Raw genomic sequence first — 17497 nt, 5'->3', positions numbered from 1 at the left:
CTTTGGAAAGTTGCTGAAACCAACATCTACTATACCCTGCAACCAGGTGCCAGATATGGCTCAGTGGGTAGCAGTGAAGGTTGTGAGTTCAAGTCCTACTGTAGGGACCTGAACACAAAATCTAGGCTGACACTCCCAGTGCAATACTGAGGGAGTGCTGTACTATTGGAGGTGCTGTCTTTTGGATGAAATGTTAAACTGAGATCCTGTCTCCTCTCAGGTGGATGTAAAAGATCCCATGGCACTATTTTACCAGGGAGTCCTCCCCAATGTCCTGGTCAATATCTAGCCCTCACCAACATCACTAAAACAGATGATCTGATCATTTATTTCATTGCTGTTTGTGAGACCTTGCTGTGGATGAATTGGCTGTCATGTTTCCTGCATTACAACAGTCAATATACTTAATTGGTTGTATATCTCTTTGGGATATCCTTTCAATCGGACTTGTGCAAAATCCCACTGCTATTTGGAAAATTAAAGCAGATGGGGGTCTCAAAATCGGTTTACCTTTCCTGTGAATATAGGTGTCAGCTTCCCCATTGGGTTCAAATTTGGTCCCTTCAGCATTACTAGAGATCATTTCTCTCCCTGTAACAGAAATAGGGAAGTAGAAGATTACATCAGGGCCAAAATATGACATATAAGCATCTCTATGAAGGAAGAGACCAGTCTTCCATTTGTGCTGTAACTCCTGACCAATTTTATGGACACAGAGAGTCCTAACTAGCTGATATATCCCACTGACTTACATTTCCTGCTTATATCTACAATATCTGTGACCTTGAGTATTTTTGAAGACCTTAATGTAATCTTTTCCCCAATAAAAGGAAGTTCAACTCTGTGGAGCAACAGGAAGAAGCCATTCAGCCCCTTGAGCCTTTTTGGTTTTTCATTTAGATCATGGTTGATCTGTATCTTAATTTCATTTACCCTCCTTGCTTGCACATCCTTCATTACCCTCACCCAACGAAAGTGAGGACTGTGTCTTTCCTCAGAATACCCATTGCTAAATTCTGGAATCCTCTGTGTAACTCCCTCCTTCAATCCTTTTCCAATGCATTGACGTCCTTATAAAGGTAGCATACCGAGAAGTACATAGTAAATGTGGTCTTGACATCAGAATAATCTACTCCTGTTCACGGTTAAGCACATTTGAAGGCAAGGACTTGGGAATTGTCGATAGCAGCTTCTGATTGACCAGAACCCTCCACTAACTGACCATTTATCACACACGAATGTTTCTCCTTCTCTGCGCTTTGCTTGTGGACACCTGACCATGCTGCACAGAGCACACACTTCTGTTGTCCTGCTTTTGCACGTATCCACATTTTAATCCATCCACCATTTTTCAGTCTATCTACTTGATTGTCCCTGATCTCCTGGAATGCTCTTTATCTCCTCATCATTTAACGCCTGGCCATACATGCAGCCCGGTCTCATCGGCCATTGTGATAATATTATTACAAGCAGTATTATCTGGTTATTGACAAGTGTGAGCACTAGGCGTGTGCCTTACAGAGTCTCCTGCTCTGATCTGTGTCCGTCTCTCTGTCCAGTCTCTCCGGGATCTTTTATAGTTGCCGCTGTTAACACAATTGGAAACTGAAAGCATGCACGTGCAAATTGCCATGTTTGCCGTTAGTGGTAGGGCCTTGTGTGACAATGTGCACCAGTGCAGTTCAGTGCTGGGAGGAACCTTTGAGGAGATGGGCCAAAATAATGCACCATCCATTTAACCCATCAAGTCACTACACATTAACACACATTTAGTGCATGACTAGCCTCCAACACACTGAGTAGTGAGTAACGTCACAATGCCAGTCCGATCAGCTGAATTTGCACATCTTTTGTACATGTAAATATTCCTGCCCCTTACCCCAACCCCGACAAAAAAAACATGGATTTGTTAGATACAGGCTCAGCCCCTACGATCTTCTTGTCCAGAGTTTCACTAATGTCAGAGGGCTGTCAGTTCCCTGTGAGGAAAGCAATTGGAGGGGAAATTTCAGGCTGCCCTTCTAGTGGACATTGTCCAGGTACATTAACGTGGTTCTAAGATCAGTCTGCCATCACAGCTGAGAACGGTACGTATTGCAGGAAGCTTCTGAAGGAAAAACGTGAAAAGAAAGTACAATGTAGTAACTTAGTTAGGCCACAGTTGGAGCACTGTTTTCAATTCTGGGCACGACACTTCAGGAAGAATGTCACAGCCTTGGAGAGGGTGCAGAAGAGATTTACTAGAATGGCACCAAGGACACGGGTCTTCAGTTGAGAGACTGGAGAAGCTGGGATTATTCTCCTTAGAGCGGAGAAGATTATGGGGAGATTTAATACAGGTGTTCGAAATTGTGAGTAAATAAGGAGAAACTGTTTCCACTGACAGGAGGGTCGGTAATTAGAGGAAACAGATTTAAGATAATTGGAGATGAGGAAAAAAGGACTTAAATTCTGCACATATCTTTTGTGTTTAAACAATGAAAAACAAAGAAGTAATCCCTTTAAAATACTTGGCTCAGTGGTAGAGTAGTAAGACCACAAAATAATATGGCTACAAAACGACCAAGGGAACTAGAAGCTCCCCAAGGTTCATGACACTGAGCACATCCTACTAACTGTGGCCCTGTAGCTCCGGGGCTGATAGATGAAGATGAGTAAGAGTGAGTTTGGCAGGAGGCGGAGAGCTCCTCGCAGGAACAGGACACTGGAGTTTCCTGTGCCCTTGATGTTATTCCAGGTGGATCCTGTTTCACTGCTATTTCACTGGAAGGAGGAGAGTTAGAAAACAATTTGTTTGGAAGGGTAATGACAAGGGGAAGAATGTGGTAATGGTTTGGCAAGAAATTCTACATTTGGATCAAGATTTCGGTGCAATAGGAACAAGCAGGAATGGTGCACAGAAATTCGGTACCAGAATCGGGCTTTTTGAACAATGGGAATGAGCAGGAATGGTACTTGGGAATTCCATAGATGGCTTGGGATTTCCATCCAATGAGATGGGATGAATGAGCAAGCTAGGTCTCTATCCCATGTGAACTGAGTGCGATTGGTACACGGTCCCTGATACCTGCACCATTCTTCAAGAGTACATGTTGACCAGAGGGAAGGGAAGGAGAGACAAGATTTATTTCCCAAACCCCGTAACTGCAAGGAGATTCTACACAGTATGTCTTTTGTATAAAAAAATAGCATCTTTATTCCATTCCACAAAGTACATCTCCAAGGCAGTCCATTTACATTCAGAACGCAACAAGCAGACAGCTCCCTCGGCGGGTGTTAGCTAGTCCAAGTACATCATGAGCCACGGCGCAGTGTACAGACCACCCCACTGTTACATTCACATTCACAAGCACGTTAACTGTCAAGCTGCGTGAGCTCAATGCGTTCAAAGGACACGGGGGTCAGAGGGGAGGAGGATGAGGGGAGGTGGATGCAGCCTGGGGACAGGGGGAGGGGTCTACATGCCAATCGCACACTGTTTGTGGAGAGTTTTTGGGGCATAATCAGAATCTCAAATAGCTAAGATCCACATTAAAAGGGCACTTTGCGTCCTGGCTTTTTACAAGGCCTCCCACTCCAAGCTACCCATTGCACAGGTACCAATCATTTCCCCCTTTTTCTAAACAAAAATATAGCTTTGCAAAGCTGTCCCTCTAAATGTTTGCTTGATGACCAAATGCCAAACATTTGAATGAGGAAAAACAAACGGACAGAACAGTAACCACCAGTAATCAGCTGTAGTTAGGTAGCAGCATCCTTACCTCTGGGTCAGAAAGTGATATGTTCAAGTCGCAGTCCAGTGACTTGAGCACAAAATTTAAGCTGATAGTCCAGTGGAATACTTAGGGAGTGCTGCACTATTGGAGGGTGAGACATTAAATATAATCTATCTGCCCTGTCAGGTGAATGTAAAAGATATAATAACAGTACTTTGAATCAGAGCAGAGGATTCTTCCCAGTGTCCTGGTCAATATTCAACCCTGAACCAACATCACTAAAACACATTATCTAGTTATTATCACATTGCTGCTGTGGGAGCTTGCTGTGTGCAGATTGGCTTCTCTGTTCCCTACATTACAACAGTAGCTGTACATCATTGGTTGTAAAATCCTTTAGGATGTTGTGAAGGGTGCCATGTAGAGGCAAGACTCTTGCTTTGCAACTGACTCACCTTTGCGTCATCACCTCATTGGGTAAGAGGCTCTGCAGCTGCTCGTGAGGGCTGCAGCTGTCACACGTGCACTATTGAAGCTTTTCGTGAACACAGTAACTGTACATCCATTAAACGTAACACACCAGAATGGGGAGGGGAGAAAGTTGTTTGCGTAGCGCTGTTTTAACTCAATTCCCCGAGGGCAGGCAGCACCGTGGACCACTACCTGTACAGTGTTCTTCATCAATAAAAGTGACACTACACAAACAAATTTCTCCCCATGGGTGTTCTGTTTACGGGGCTGCATAGGCAAGGAAAGGGACACTCCCCGTGTCTTTCTCCATCCCTACCCTGCTCCAGGCGCCAACCCACCCGCCAGCTTTTAATGTGCACCATTTACAAGGCTGAATATTGGAGAAAGACAGAAAGGGGGTGGGGGGCGGTGGTTGTTGATTATTAATCAAGGATAACAAAACCCAAGATGCTAATTGGCTGGCCAGTAGTCATCCCCTCCCAGCGACAGGTTTTTAATTGAAGGACTAGTTTGAAAGTTCTTTACCCAGCTGAGAATATTAGATCAGAGAAGCTAAAGAATGAGTGAGAATTACACTTCCCAGATTAAATAACATGCTAGATGAGCAAGCTCCAATTTTTTTTAAAGTGTCAACAGGAGAAAGAAAACACAAAATTGCTTGCCTAAAAAACATGTTGAAAGTGGCTTCTACTGTTTTAAAAGGAGCATGACTTCCATGGTAAAAAGAGGTAGGCATTGTAATTTGCAATGAAAAGCCCATCACTGGACTGCAGCATTACCTTTTCATGACGAAAGAGCCCCATTAATGGTAGTCATGAGTGATCGAATAACAATACTGGGATAGGATATAGGAACGGGAGGAGGCCATTCAGCCCCTCAAGGCAGTTCTGCCAGTCAATTAGATCATGGCTGATCTGTACCTTAACTCCTGTTTACCTGCCTTGGTTCCATTCCCCTTATTTAACCAAAATCTATCAATCTCTATTTTAAAATTTTCAACTGACCCCCCAACCTCAGCAGCCCTTTCAGGGAGAGAGTTCCAGATTTCCACTACCTTTTGTGTGAGGAAGTGCTTCCTGACATCACCCCTGAATGGCCTGGCTCTAATTTTAAGGTTATGCTCCCTTGTTCTGGGCTCCCCCACCAGAGGAAATAGTTTTCCTCTATCTACCCGATCAACTTCTTTAATCATCTTAAACACCTCAATTAGATCACCCCTTAATCTTTTATAATCAAGAGAATACGTCTAGTCTATGCAACCAGTCTTCACAATTTAACTCTGTTAGCCTCAAGGGAAGAGGCAGCACAAGGAACTGACTATAAAATTCCGAATCTAAAAATTACTGTTCGAATAAGTGCTTTGCACATTCTTCCATCTGCCCTTTTAGCAGAGGTTAACTCAATGGCTTAAAGGCCACGTTAAAAATAGCAGCAACAGGACTGTTACACGAATGCGTTAAACACCATCCACTGGGTTTGCCAAGAGAAAATTCCAGGATACTGAGAACGATGGAGCAGCTCTCATGTTGGAATTAGGGGTCTCAGATTTAATGAGAGTGTTCAGCTCTCCTGCGGTGATTCAATCAGCTCTCTGTTTCTCCGTCCCAGCACAAACCCCTTCCAGATCGAACACTGCAGCCTGACATTTGAATCTAGTGCTTTAATTAACTCTGCTCTTCCATTTCAGCATAAAACCTATAAAAATCACACTCAACCCTTGTATGATTCTTTATCTATCTTGCCGCTAGCCCAGCATTGGTCTGCTCACTCATTCATTGCTGGCTTTCCAGTGACTCACATATTGACAGTCAGCTATAGATCTATGGGTAACACACACATACACTACTAAGCTTAGAAGGCTGAGGGTTCGGGTTCAAGTTTTCAGATGTTAAAACCAAGGCCCTGTCTGCCCTATCAGGTGGCTGTAAAAGATCCCAAATAGCACTGTTTGAAGAAGAGTCGGGGAGTTCTCCCTGGTGTCCTACCAATATTTATCCCTCAACCAAGAGCATTTAGAAACAGATTATTTGCTGTGTGCAAATTGGCTGCTGTGTTTCCTACATCACATCGACTATACCTCTAAAGGAACCGGAATGAGTCCTAGCTATGCCTGCCTTTTTGTGGGAGATGTGGAAGATTCCTTGTTCCAGTCCCACTCAGGCCCCCTCCCTCCCTCACCTCTTTTTCAGGTATATTGATGACTGCTTCCTGCTTTGGCCTCAAACTGGAAAATTTCATGCACTATTCTTTCTGTTTCCACCCTACCCTCACCTCACATGGTCCATCCCTGACTCTTCCCTTCCTTGACTTCTCTGTCTCCATTTCTGGGGATATGCTATCAACCACTATAAGCCCAGTGACTGCCACAGCTACATTGACTACATTTCTTCCCACCCCGCTTCCTGTAAGGACTCTATTCCATTCTCCCAGTCTCTTCATCTTTGTCACAACTACCCTGAAAATGTCACCTTCTATACCAGTGCTTCCGATATGCCCTCCTTTCTCCTCAATCGAGGATTCCCCACCACCATGGGTGACAAGGCCCTCGATCATGTCTGTCCCATTTCCTGCACTTCTGCTCTCACCCCTTCCCCTCCCTCCCAGAACCACGATAGGGTTCCCCTTATCCTCACTTTCCAACCCAACAGCCTCCACATTCAACAGATAATTCTCCACCATTTCCGGCACCTCCAGCGTGATGCCACCACCAAAAACATCTTGTCCTCCCCTTTCAACATTCCGAACGGACCATTCCCTCCGTGACACTCTGCTCCACTCCTCAATCACCCCTAATACCTCCTCCCCTTCCTACGGTACCTTTCCATGTAAGCACAGGAGATGCAACACCTGCCCTTTTACCTCCTCCCTTCCCACCATCCAGGGCCCCAAACATTCCTTCCAGGTGAAGCGGTGGTTTACTTGTTCTTCTGTCGATTTAGTATACTGTATTTGCTGTGGTCTGCTCTACATTGGGGAGACCAAACACCGATTGGGTGACCACTTTCTGGAACACCTCCGATTAGTCCGCAAGCATGACCCCGAGCTTCCAGTCACCTTAAATTCCACCCGACTCCCACTGTGACCTCCCTGTCCTTGACCTCCTACACTGTTCTAATCAAGCTCAAAGGAAGTTAAAGGAAATGCACCTCATCTTTCAATTAGGCACTTTACAGCCTTCCAGACTCAACATTTGATTTCAGATATTTCAGATCATAACCACCATTTTTTCAGACAGCGGCTGTTGGCAATGACTCTGCTATTGCCATTTACAGCTCCCCTAGACCCATTTTTTGTTTCTTTACTTGTCCCATTATCACCCCCTTTTGCCTTGCACCATCCCTTTTGCCATCTGCCTACCACCCTATCAGAGACCTTCTCTCTTTTCTTTCCTCCCCTGCCCCCCTTTCTCTGTACTTGCTTAAAATCCATTATATCTCTAAATTTTTCCAGGTCTGACGAAAGATCATCGACCTGAAACATTAACTCTGTTTCTCTCTCCACTTTGCTGCCTGACCTACTGAGTGTTTCCAGCATTTTCTCTTTTTACTTCATAAGGTACATAATTTGGCTGTAAAGACTTTGGACATCCTGAGGTCACAAAAGCCCCTCTACTAACCTCATGAGCTCCTGGGCCTCTATTCTCTCTAAGCACAGCAGGTTCATGTGACTGTGTTGGGCCATTGGCCACCCTGACAGTCCCCACAGCTTGCACTTTTCAGGAATACTTTCCTCCAGTCATTTTGTGCTCTCATCAACTCTTTCATGCACACCACTGACTGGAGATAAGCACACACAGAACAAGCTGTGAAGAGTGTCCCTGGGAAATCAGATGTAACATTCACTGCTTTGTTAACTACCACACAGTTCTGATTTCAAATTGAAATCGTTGAAAAACATAATTTTCGAGATAACACCTCAAGGAAAGTAGAAGAAAAAGGTGATGTAGCATCTACTGACCAGAAACACGTGAGGTCCAATGGCCTGACAGTCAAACCTGCCTACCACAGTTAGGGTGAGTTTTTGAGGCAGTTTTTGAGGCATTTTTTAGTCAAGAATGGAAAACCTCTTGACAACCGAACACTCCATTGTGAAGGAGAGAGGAGAAGAAAAGAAAGAACCAAAGATCCTTCTCTCCCACTGCTCTTAGCATAACTGCCCCCCCCCCACCTGCCCCCACCTTGCCCAACTGGAACCAGTTGTGGGGAATGCCACAAACTACATCAAAAGTGGCTCTTGGGAGGTGAGGAACCCTCACACGAGTAGCAAGATGAAGATTTGCCTGGACTCATGTCGTCTTGTTCCTTGAACGGTGAATAACACGAAGGATTATTTTTACTGGGAAAAGCTGATAAGCATCAGACAACTTTTCTAAGCCAAGTATCCATCTGACAGGGCTATGCATGGTGCACATTCAGACTGACCAACTCTCCTGTATTTGCGGAGGGTCACTTGACCCCAGGATCGTGACCTCTCGCACTTGTGATCAGAACTGGTAATTTTGCGCACTAGAGAGTGAGTGAAAACACAAGGGAACTCAATGGACATGAATCTTCCCAGCATGCACAAGGCTCGTGAAAGCTCTCTATTAAACCACTGCGCCTGCAGATTTAACAGAGCACTTTCACCACTACCTGCCTCTCTCCAATTTCCAGCAGAACAGAGAAAACACTTGGAAACTCCCGAAGGTGTCATCACATGACACCAAACCACCCTGCGCTCCCACATCCCCTCCCTCCTATTGGTCACCTAACCCATCCATCCTACACAATTTAGAAAACAAATAGAGTCTTCATAACCCGACTGGATGGTGCTTTACTGCCAGTCAATCTGCCTTTCTTCCTCCATGTCCAATATTTTTATAGCTAAGAAACAAAAGCACTCAAAGATAAGAAAAAAATGTTATGCCCACCAATGATTTTTCTCCTGGGTTGCTCACAGCAGTGGCCTGCTGATTAATCTTTAATTTCTGGAGCCTCCAGAGCAATCCTGAAGGATTGGCAGGCCTACCAAGAGGTGGCTCACAATAAAAAAAACATCAGCAACGGCTCCGTTGCTCACATCAGAATCGATTCAAACATTATGATTCAAGAAAATGGATGGCTGAAAATGCAAAACAGAAAACGCTGGAGCGTCAGCAGGCCAGGTGCTTTTTACATACGCAGTAGGCCGCAACTAAGATCTTCTGAGGAAGGGTTCATAACTCGCCATCGTCTGGGTCAACCACACAAAACAATTTCAAGATCAACTTGAATGCTCTGCCCCCGAGAGGAATCCATGGAAATTGAACTGACGGAAACGGAAGAGATAGCTTAGGGTTGCCAACCCTCCAGGGATGCCCTGGATTCTCCAGGAATTAAAGATGAATCTCCTGGACATTGCAGGAGAAAAAAATCAAATCAGAGGAGCATTAACAAAAGTTGTGTTTTTTTAAAAAATTCTTTGAACAATTTTGTTTGCAAGTTACAAAAATATTGGCGCTTTGAGAAAAAAGGACACTGTTTGATCAGGTATGAGGTCATTTGTTGAAACCTCCAGGATTAGGTCCAATAGTGTTGGCAATATTAGGATAGAACATGGAGAATGAAGCATGATTCCAATAGAGAGGGTCGGTGGATGATTAACAATTGTATGACTGGTGGACATGTACGAGATAAAAGTACACAAAAAATGGTGCTTAGTATGAACATCTTATCTCCTAGTGGAGATAAATGTGCAATTAACAGAAAGAATGAGAGAACATGTTATAGAGAGGCCACTTTCACTGCACATCAAGGTCTGCTCTTTAGAAAGGTATCTACCACTTTTAAAGCAAGTCGTCACTGTCGGCACCTTAACTCATCCTTTGCAACAAGCACCAAATAACTGAAATCTCTTTTCTAGCTTTGAGAGCTGAGATCTCCTTTGTGTAGTAAAGGAGATCTGTACATCTGAATTAACTGGACTGTTGTGAAAGTAAAGTGGTGATATGATTGCTGTTTCTGGGATTCTAAAGAGCCTAGATAATGTAGACCACGACAAACTGGTTCACCCTGTCTGGAACAGTCGAAACAGAGGACACAGCCTGCACTTAAAAGGAGAAAAATTCAAAATGAATGTGTGGAAATGTTATTTGACTGAGTGAATGGTCAATCTATGGAATAGGGTTTCTAGGGAGACGGTGAAAGCAGTTAGTGTTGATTCATTCAAATGGAAATTAGATAGATTTCTTTCAGAAAATATTTTGGGATACAATATTTGAATAATTTGTGATGTGACATGTGGTAAATGTAGCAGGTGTGGGAAGAACAGGTGACTCTGGAACTTGCTTCTTAAAGGGCTCCACCACTGGCGGTTTGCCTCGCACTTGTAGACAAATTAATAGAGATTGTGGTGATTGGTCAACAACTCCATTATTAAAGTATCACGAGACTAGCAGATGGCAAAGTAAAACTAGGTGGACCATGGTCTTTTTGCATCAAACAACTCTCAGGTACTCTGGAAGGTTGTTGACGTATTTTTTTTAGGAAGGTTTGGCTGCAATGCAACCATGATCTGTATTCTCTTAGTTAGGTTGGGAGTACAGTTGGGTATATACCCATTGCTGCTCCTTTAACTTTTTTTTGAACACTTCATGTCTTCAGAACTGCTGGTCAGAAGCAGTCTAGAATTAGTCCAATCCTCCACATCTCTGTGACACCAGGAATTGACAGTACTGCCCACAGCTCCTCCAACAATGTCACTGGAGAGCTGTGATGTCACTGGGAGGCTGTGATGTCACTGAAAGGCTGTGGTCTCACTGGAGGGTTGTGGTGACACAGGAGGGTTCTGATGTCAATGACGCGCTGTGAAGACACTGGAGGGATGTGATGTCACTGGAGCACTGTGATGAAGCAGAAGGGTTCTGATGTCACCGGGGCGCTGTGATGTCGCTGGAACGCTGTGATGGTGCTGGAGGACTGAGATGTCAACGGATCGCTGTGACATCACTGGAGGGTTGTCATGTCACTGGAGGGTTGTGATGTCATTGGAGCACTGTGACATTGCTGGCAGATTGTGATGATACTGGAGGGTTGTGATGTCGCAGGAGGGTTGTGATATCATGGAATGAGGGCATTCTATTGAAAATGGCTGCCTTTGCCTAGCAGTTTTAAAGGGAGATTGATCCCATGAAAGAAACCGCACCTCGGTAAGCGTTTCTTTGAGTTCAGGATGGATTGAATCAGGAGGGATCCATGGCATCGCATGCGAGGAGTGCAGTGAAGCATTTGTCACATTTTGGTGCATTATACTTCAGCGCCTCCTTTGCTTGCCAAAAAAGGTTTGCCAAGCACTTTTTCTTGAAGGCAGTGCCTCTTTCAGACAGCAACAATGGTGCATTGAGCAACAGCATTAACTGAACTGGTATTGCTAACATTAAACTATAGCTTTCACTGGAAGGTAAAATCAGACAGGGTGTAAGATGACAGACAGACTTGCATTAATATAGCACCTTTCACAACCTCAGGATATCCCAAAGTGCTTTAGAACCAATTAAATACTTTTTAAAGTTTAGTCACTGTTGTAGTCTAGGGAAACATAGCAATCAATTTGCACACAGCAAGATCCCACAAACAGCAATGCAATAATGATCAGATAATCCATTTCTCAGTGATGTTAGTCAAGCCATAAATATTGGCCAGGCCACTGGGGAGAACCCCCCCTGCTCTTTTTTGAAGTAGTGCTTTGAGATCTTTTACATCCACCTGAGAGGGTAGACAGGGCTTGTGGTTTAACATCTCACCTGAAAGGCAGCACCTCTGACAGTGCGGTGCTCCCCAAGTACTGCACTGGAGTGTAAGCCCAGAGTTTGCACTCAAGTTTATATTGTGGGACTTACTGACGGGTGGGTTTAGGTCAAATTTGCAGAAATATCTCCCTTTTCTAATGCTGACGATTACCTGACAATTGCACAATGAGTTTAAGCGCTGAGAATATGAATAAATGTGACATTTGGATTAAGGCTGCTTCAGAAAGCAGGTTTCAGAGTGAAGGATCATCCACTTACTGAGAGTGATGATTGATTGCCAGGCAGAATCATTAACAGCCTTTTGTCACTGGATGGCGATGTCATGCTGCTCACTGCAGACTCAAATTACATGGAAAAAGCAGAGCCGTGAGCATTTTAAGTTCTTTTCTTTCTCTTCTCCCTTGGAGGAGGTGATTGCCTTTAGCACAGAGCAAACTCCTCTTCTGGATAATCACTGGCAAAATCCTGTTTCAATCAAATCTTTCCAAAGACCATCTTCATGTTGACATCTATTTCTAGTCAGAAGTGGCAATCAGTGTGACATCATCATCTGGTGACAAAAGGCTACTAAACATTGTCGCCAAGGCAGCAAATGGCTGCTCTCAGCAAGCAGAAAACAACCACTTTAAGAGGAGATCTTTATGTGTGTGTCTGTGTGTGTGTGTTTGTGTGTGTGTGTGTGTGTGTTTGTGTGTGTGCGTACATCTATGTATAAGTGTCTATGTGTTTTCAATGTGTCAGTGTGCATGAAGGTGAGGAATGTCATTGCTGGAGATTGAAACTCTTTCCAATTTCAGCCACAGGGTATCAGCATCAATGCTCCTGATTCAGATGCACAGACTAACGTGGAGAAAAAGACAGACTTGTATTTACATATAGGATGTGCCAAAGCACTATACAGCCAAAGAAGTACTTCTGAATTGTGGTCGCTGTTGTCATGTAGGAAACAAGGTGGCAAATTAGCAAGTTCCCACAAACAACAAGGTGATAATAGCCAGATCATTTGTTTTTAGTAATGTTAATTGACAAATAAATAGTGGGCAGGGCATCAATAAGAACTCTCCTGTTCTTCTTCCAAACTGTGCCATGGAATCTTTTACATCCAGCTAAGAGAGCAGACGGGCCCTCAATTTACCATCTTATGTGAAAGGTGGCACCAGTGACAGTGCAGCACCCCCTCAGGACTGCACTGGACTCCCAGCCTAGATTTTTGTGCTCAAACCACAGGAGTGAGACTTGAACCCACAATCTTCTGACGCAACACAAGACTGAACCACAGATGACAAGGTTAAGATGCCTCTGCTCTCACCCAAAGCTACCTCCTGAAGAACATAAGAACAGGAAGAGGCCATTCAGCCTCAAGATCCCATTCTGCGACTCAGCTAGATCATACCTGATCAGTATCTCAACTTCATTTACTCCCTTTGGTTCCATAACCCTTAATACCCTCGTCCAATAAAAATCGATCAATCTCAGTTTGGAAATTTTCAATTGGTCCAGGATCAACATCATTTTTTGGAGAAGAAAGTTCCAGATTTCCACTACTGTTCATGTGAGGAAGTGCTTCCTGACATCACCCCTGAATGACCTAGCTCTAATTTTAAGGTTATGTCCCCTGGATCTGGACCAGAGGAAATAGTTTCTCTCTGTCTATCCTATCAAGTCCTTTAATCATCTTAAACACACCAATTAAATCACCCCTTAATCTTCTTTACTCAAGGAAATACAAGTCTAGCCTGTACAACCTGCCCTCATAATTTAACCATCTTAGCCCTGGTATCATTCTGGTGGATCTGCAGTCACCCTCTCCAAGGCCAATACATCCTTCCTGAGGGTGGTGCCCAGAACTGAAAACAGGACTCAGATGGGGTCTAGCCAAAGCTTTCTATAACTGGAGCATAATTTCCACCCCTCTGTATTCGAGCTGTGACATTTTCCACATTGGTGTACTATTGCCTTTCTGAGTGAAAATGTCAATTAGTCATTTAGTACACTGTGCAGTGTGCTGTATAGTATACTGTGAGCCCTGCACACAATGGGCTGGGTTGACGTGACAGAAACTCATTTCATTTCCCTTACAACAAATACAGAGAGGGGAGCCAGCAGTGGTTGTTGGTGGGGGGGGTTGTGGTGGGAAGAGGGGAAGCTTTTCATCCTACTAATTTGGGCTGGATACAAACAAACAAACATCTCACAGGTACTGAACCACGTCCCAACCCCATTTGCTGCAAAATTGCTCCTTTTACGATGCAACAAAGGTTAAACAAATATCTTTCCTACAGCCCTCCAAGATTCTCTACCTTACTGCAACTCTGGCATCTTGAGGCAAACATTCATCCCACTATTGGCGGTCATGGCAATTAGTGGGAATTCCCTCTCCAAACGTCCCCGTCTCTTTTTTGCCCTTTGAGATGCTCCTTAAAACCCACCTCTTTGGCCAAGGTCTTTGGTCACCTGGGCTAATATCTCCTCATGTGGAGGAGAAGGGTCACTGATCCGAAACGTTAACTCTGCTTCTCTTTCCACAGATGCTGCCAGACCTGCTGAGTGAATCCAGCATTTCTTGTTTTTGTTTCAGATTTCCAGCATCCGCAGTATTTTGCTTTTATCTCCTCATGTGGCCTGGCCTCCATTTTTGTCTGATTGCACACATGTGAAGCATCTCGGGCCATTTGTCTATGTTAATGCCGCGGTATGGATGCAAATTGCTGTTTCCAGTCAAATACCGGACAAAAATAATCATGGGGAAGTGAGTAATCTCGAAAGAAGCACGATAGGTTTAATTTGGCTTCTGGCAGAGGCTGGACCTTGAAACAAGGAGGTGAACAAGGTCCAACAACCTCGTTTCATCGGATCCTGCTCCGTATTAATGTATGATGGAGAGACGGAATTTTGCCTGATTTATGAGAGAATTAATTGAAAGATTGCATGATGGAGCAAGACTGGCTCACTCCATTAATGAACGCACTTTTCCCATTTCAGGTTTCACTACATTTGCGAGTGGATTTTTCAAGCTGATGAAGTCACGCTGCAGGTGGTTGAAGAAAATGCACTTTCATTCAACTTGTGGCAGGTGTGTTCATTTGGTTTTTCAATTAGTGCACAATTCAGCTTGATTTGCTTTTCAAAGATGTAATTTTCAGAACAATAAAGAGTGAGATAGACCTATTCTCGAAAACGAAAAACGTTCTTTCACATTCACAGCAATTACATCTGAATTACTGTCCCTCACAACAAGTGTCATGTTTACTATACTTTCCGAGGGGGAAAAATACCAGGAGGCAGGTGTTTTAATTTTCACCTAACATTTTTTTTTTCCAGCAGTAGGGTTTCACTTTTTAAGCAAAACTTGAGAAATCAGTTCCTAATTTTGTTTTACTGTGTTGTTTTACTAAATTGCGCGGTGAGATACCTCAACTCTTTGTATGCACAATTCCAAAATGGCCTCCCTGACAATGCCAGATTGCTACAATTAACGGATTTTGCTAGGGCAGGTTTTGGATCCCAAATTGCTCAAAAAGAGAGAGGGGCATTTCTATAAGCGCCTTGTCAGGTACTCTCTGAAGTATCTCAGTGCTTTGGGTAGAATCCCTAGCCACCAACTCCATCAGTCTCCCTGGCAATTGTCTGAGGTTGAACCAGGCTATTCGCAACATTGGTATCATATCTGACACCAAGGTGAGCTGCCGACCACATATTCGTGCCACCACCAAGACCGCCCATTTCCACTTTCATAACATTGGTTGACTCCACCCGTGCCTCAGCTGATCTGCTGCTGAAGCCCTCATCCGTAACTTTGTTACCTCCAGACTTGACTATTCCAATGCAATCAAGGCCAACCTTCCACATTTTACCCCCAGTTAACTTGAGGTCATCCAAAATTCTGCTGCCCGTGTCCTAACTCGCACTGCACTGCGTCCTGTTTGCCCATCATCCCTGTACTCACTGACCTACATTGGCTCTCAGTTAAGTAACACCTTAGCTTTAAAATTCTCACCCTTGTTTTCAAATCCCTCCATGGCCTCCCCCCTCCCTATCTCTGTAATCTCCTCCAACCCACAACCCTCCAAGATATCTGCGCTCCTCTAATTCTGGCCTTTTGAGCATCTCCAATTTTAATCACTTCACCATTGGCGGCCGTGCCTTCAGCTGCCTAGGCCCCAAGCTCTGGAATTCCCTCCCTAAACTTCTGTACCTCTCTTTCCTCCTTTAAGACGCTCTTTAAAATCTATCTCTTTGACCAAACTTTTGGTTAGCTGGCCTACGTGGCTCGGTGTCAAATTTTGTTTGATAAACGCTCCTGTAAAGTGCCTTGGACGTTTTACTACATTAAAGGCGCTATATAAATATAAGTTGTTGTTGCTGTTGTTGACTTAAGCAGCTTGTCACGTGTTCACTGAAGCATCTCAGTGCTTCGAGTAGAATGAATTGCTTTGTAGTGCAGGGGACTGTTGTCGCACCAGCCAAGTTGGCGCATAGCAAGACTCCACAGACAGCAATGTGATGACTGACCAGTTATTGGTGGTGTTGGATGTGGGAGGAATGTGGGGCGGGGGAACCAAGGACCACAATGAGCCGCTTTGTTCTTTCTGTTTGAAAGAACTTTTTCAACTGCTCACGTTATAAAGCCAGAGCAGGTAGTTCATAAAGGCTAGAAAAAAATTAAGACAGAAAGAGAGAACAAACAGAGACAAACATGGAGGCCAGCACATAACTGCCCAGAAATATTCCACATTAAAGCGACCATTTTGCCCGACCATCATTAAATGAACTTCAGTCTGCCCCCAAAGAAAAGATCTTACTGGGAGCTGTGACGCAGGTCCTTGCTTTTTTAAAAAATATTTTTCTGTGTTTGTGTGTCATAGATTATGACTGTTGATTTCACTTCCACCCAGAATTATGTAAAATATCAACCAGAACAGTCTTCATGAGCCACTGCTTCCTGGAGAAATGCAGAAGGACCCCTTCTGGGCTGTTCTTCCAGTTTGCCTTGTACACTACCGTGAGGAGATCTTGCACAATCAATTCTCTCAGAAGAAGGAAAAAGAAATGAAAGATGCACGATGCGTGAGATCGTCACTCTTTTTTTTTCTATTTATAATCCACAGGTGCGATGTTGAGTAGAGAGAATAGAAAAAGCAGGCGTTCCCATGGTGATTGCAGTGGAGAGTGCAAGTAGAGCCAGCGATACGATTAACGTTTCTCGTTTTGATTTGTTTTAATATTCCTAGCCGTGTGTTCTGTCAGTTTGAGCTGTAATCTTCCTTTCCAATTTTTATAGTAAGCCCAGGCTCCACTCCAGTGACATAGCCGTTGGGGAACTGGACGTTTTTGAAATTGACCGAGTGAAGGCTCTTCTTGGCTGCAAATCCGTAGCGTTGGCGATACAGCACCATGCCCAGAGAGATACAGAGCAGCACTATCAGAGCACCTCCTCCAGCCATTATGTAATACCAGTAATTGGGAATGGGTTGCGCTGACACGGACTCCACTGTGGGTTCGCTCCCTGCAGGGCGTCCCCCTGGTGAAGAGACACAAAACAGCG

General features: G+C 44.2%; 1 protein-coding gene across 3 annotated transcripts in view; it reads right to left on the bottom strand.

Moving 5' to 3' along the window:
* LOC137372302 (neuropilin-2-like) overlaps positions 1–17497 on the bottom strand; it is a 112322-nt gene that overhangs the window by 9664 nt on the left and 85161 nt on the right. Inside the window, exon 16 of one of the 3 annotated variants that reach the window (XM_068036104.1) lies at positions 511–591. The exons of 1 other annotated variant lie outside the window; for it this stretch is intronic. In XM_068036104.1, coding sequence (XP_067892205.1) covers positions 511–591 — 81 coding nt within the window. Of the gene's footprint in view, positions 1–510; positions 592–3193; positions 17474–17497 lie in introns of those variants that run through there. One more of the 3 variants, XM_068036106.1, reaches the window with a different exon arrangement.

The sequence above is a fragment of the Heterodontus francisci genome, chromosome 7, assembly GCF_036365525.1.
Source record: "Heterodontus francisci isolate sHetFra1 chromosome 7, sHetFra1.hap1, whole genome shotgun sequence".
NCBI lineage: Eukaryota > Metazoa > Chordata > Chondrichthyes > Heterodontiformes > Heterodontidae > Heterodontus > Heterodontus francisci.
This window is presented reverse-complemented; position numbering and strand designations above follow the sequence as displayed.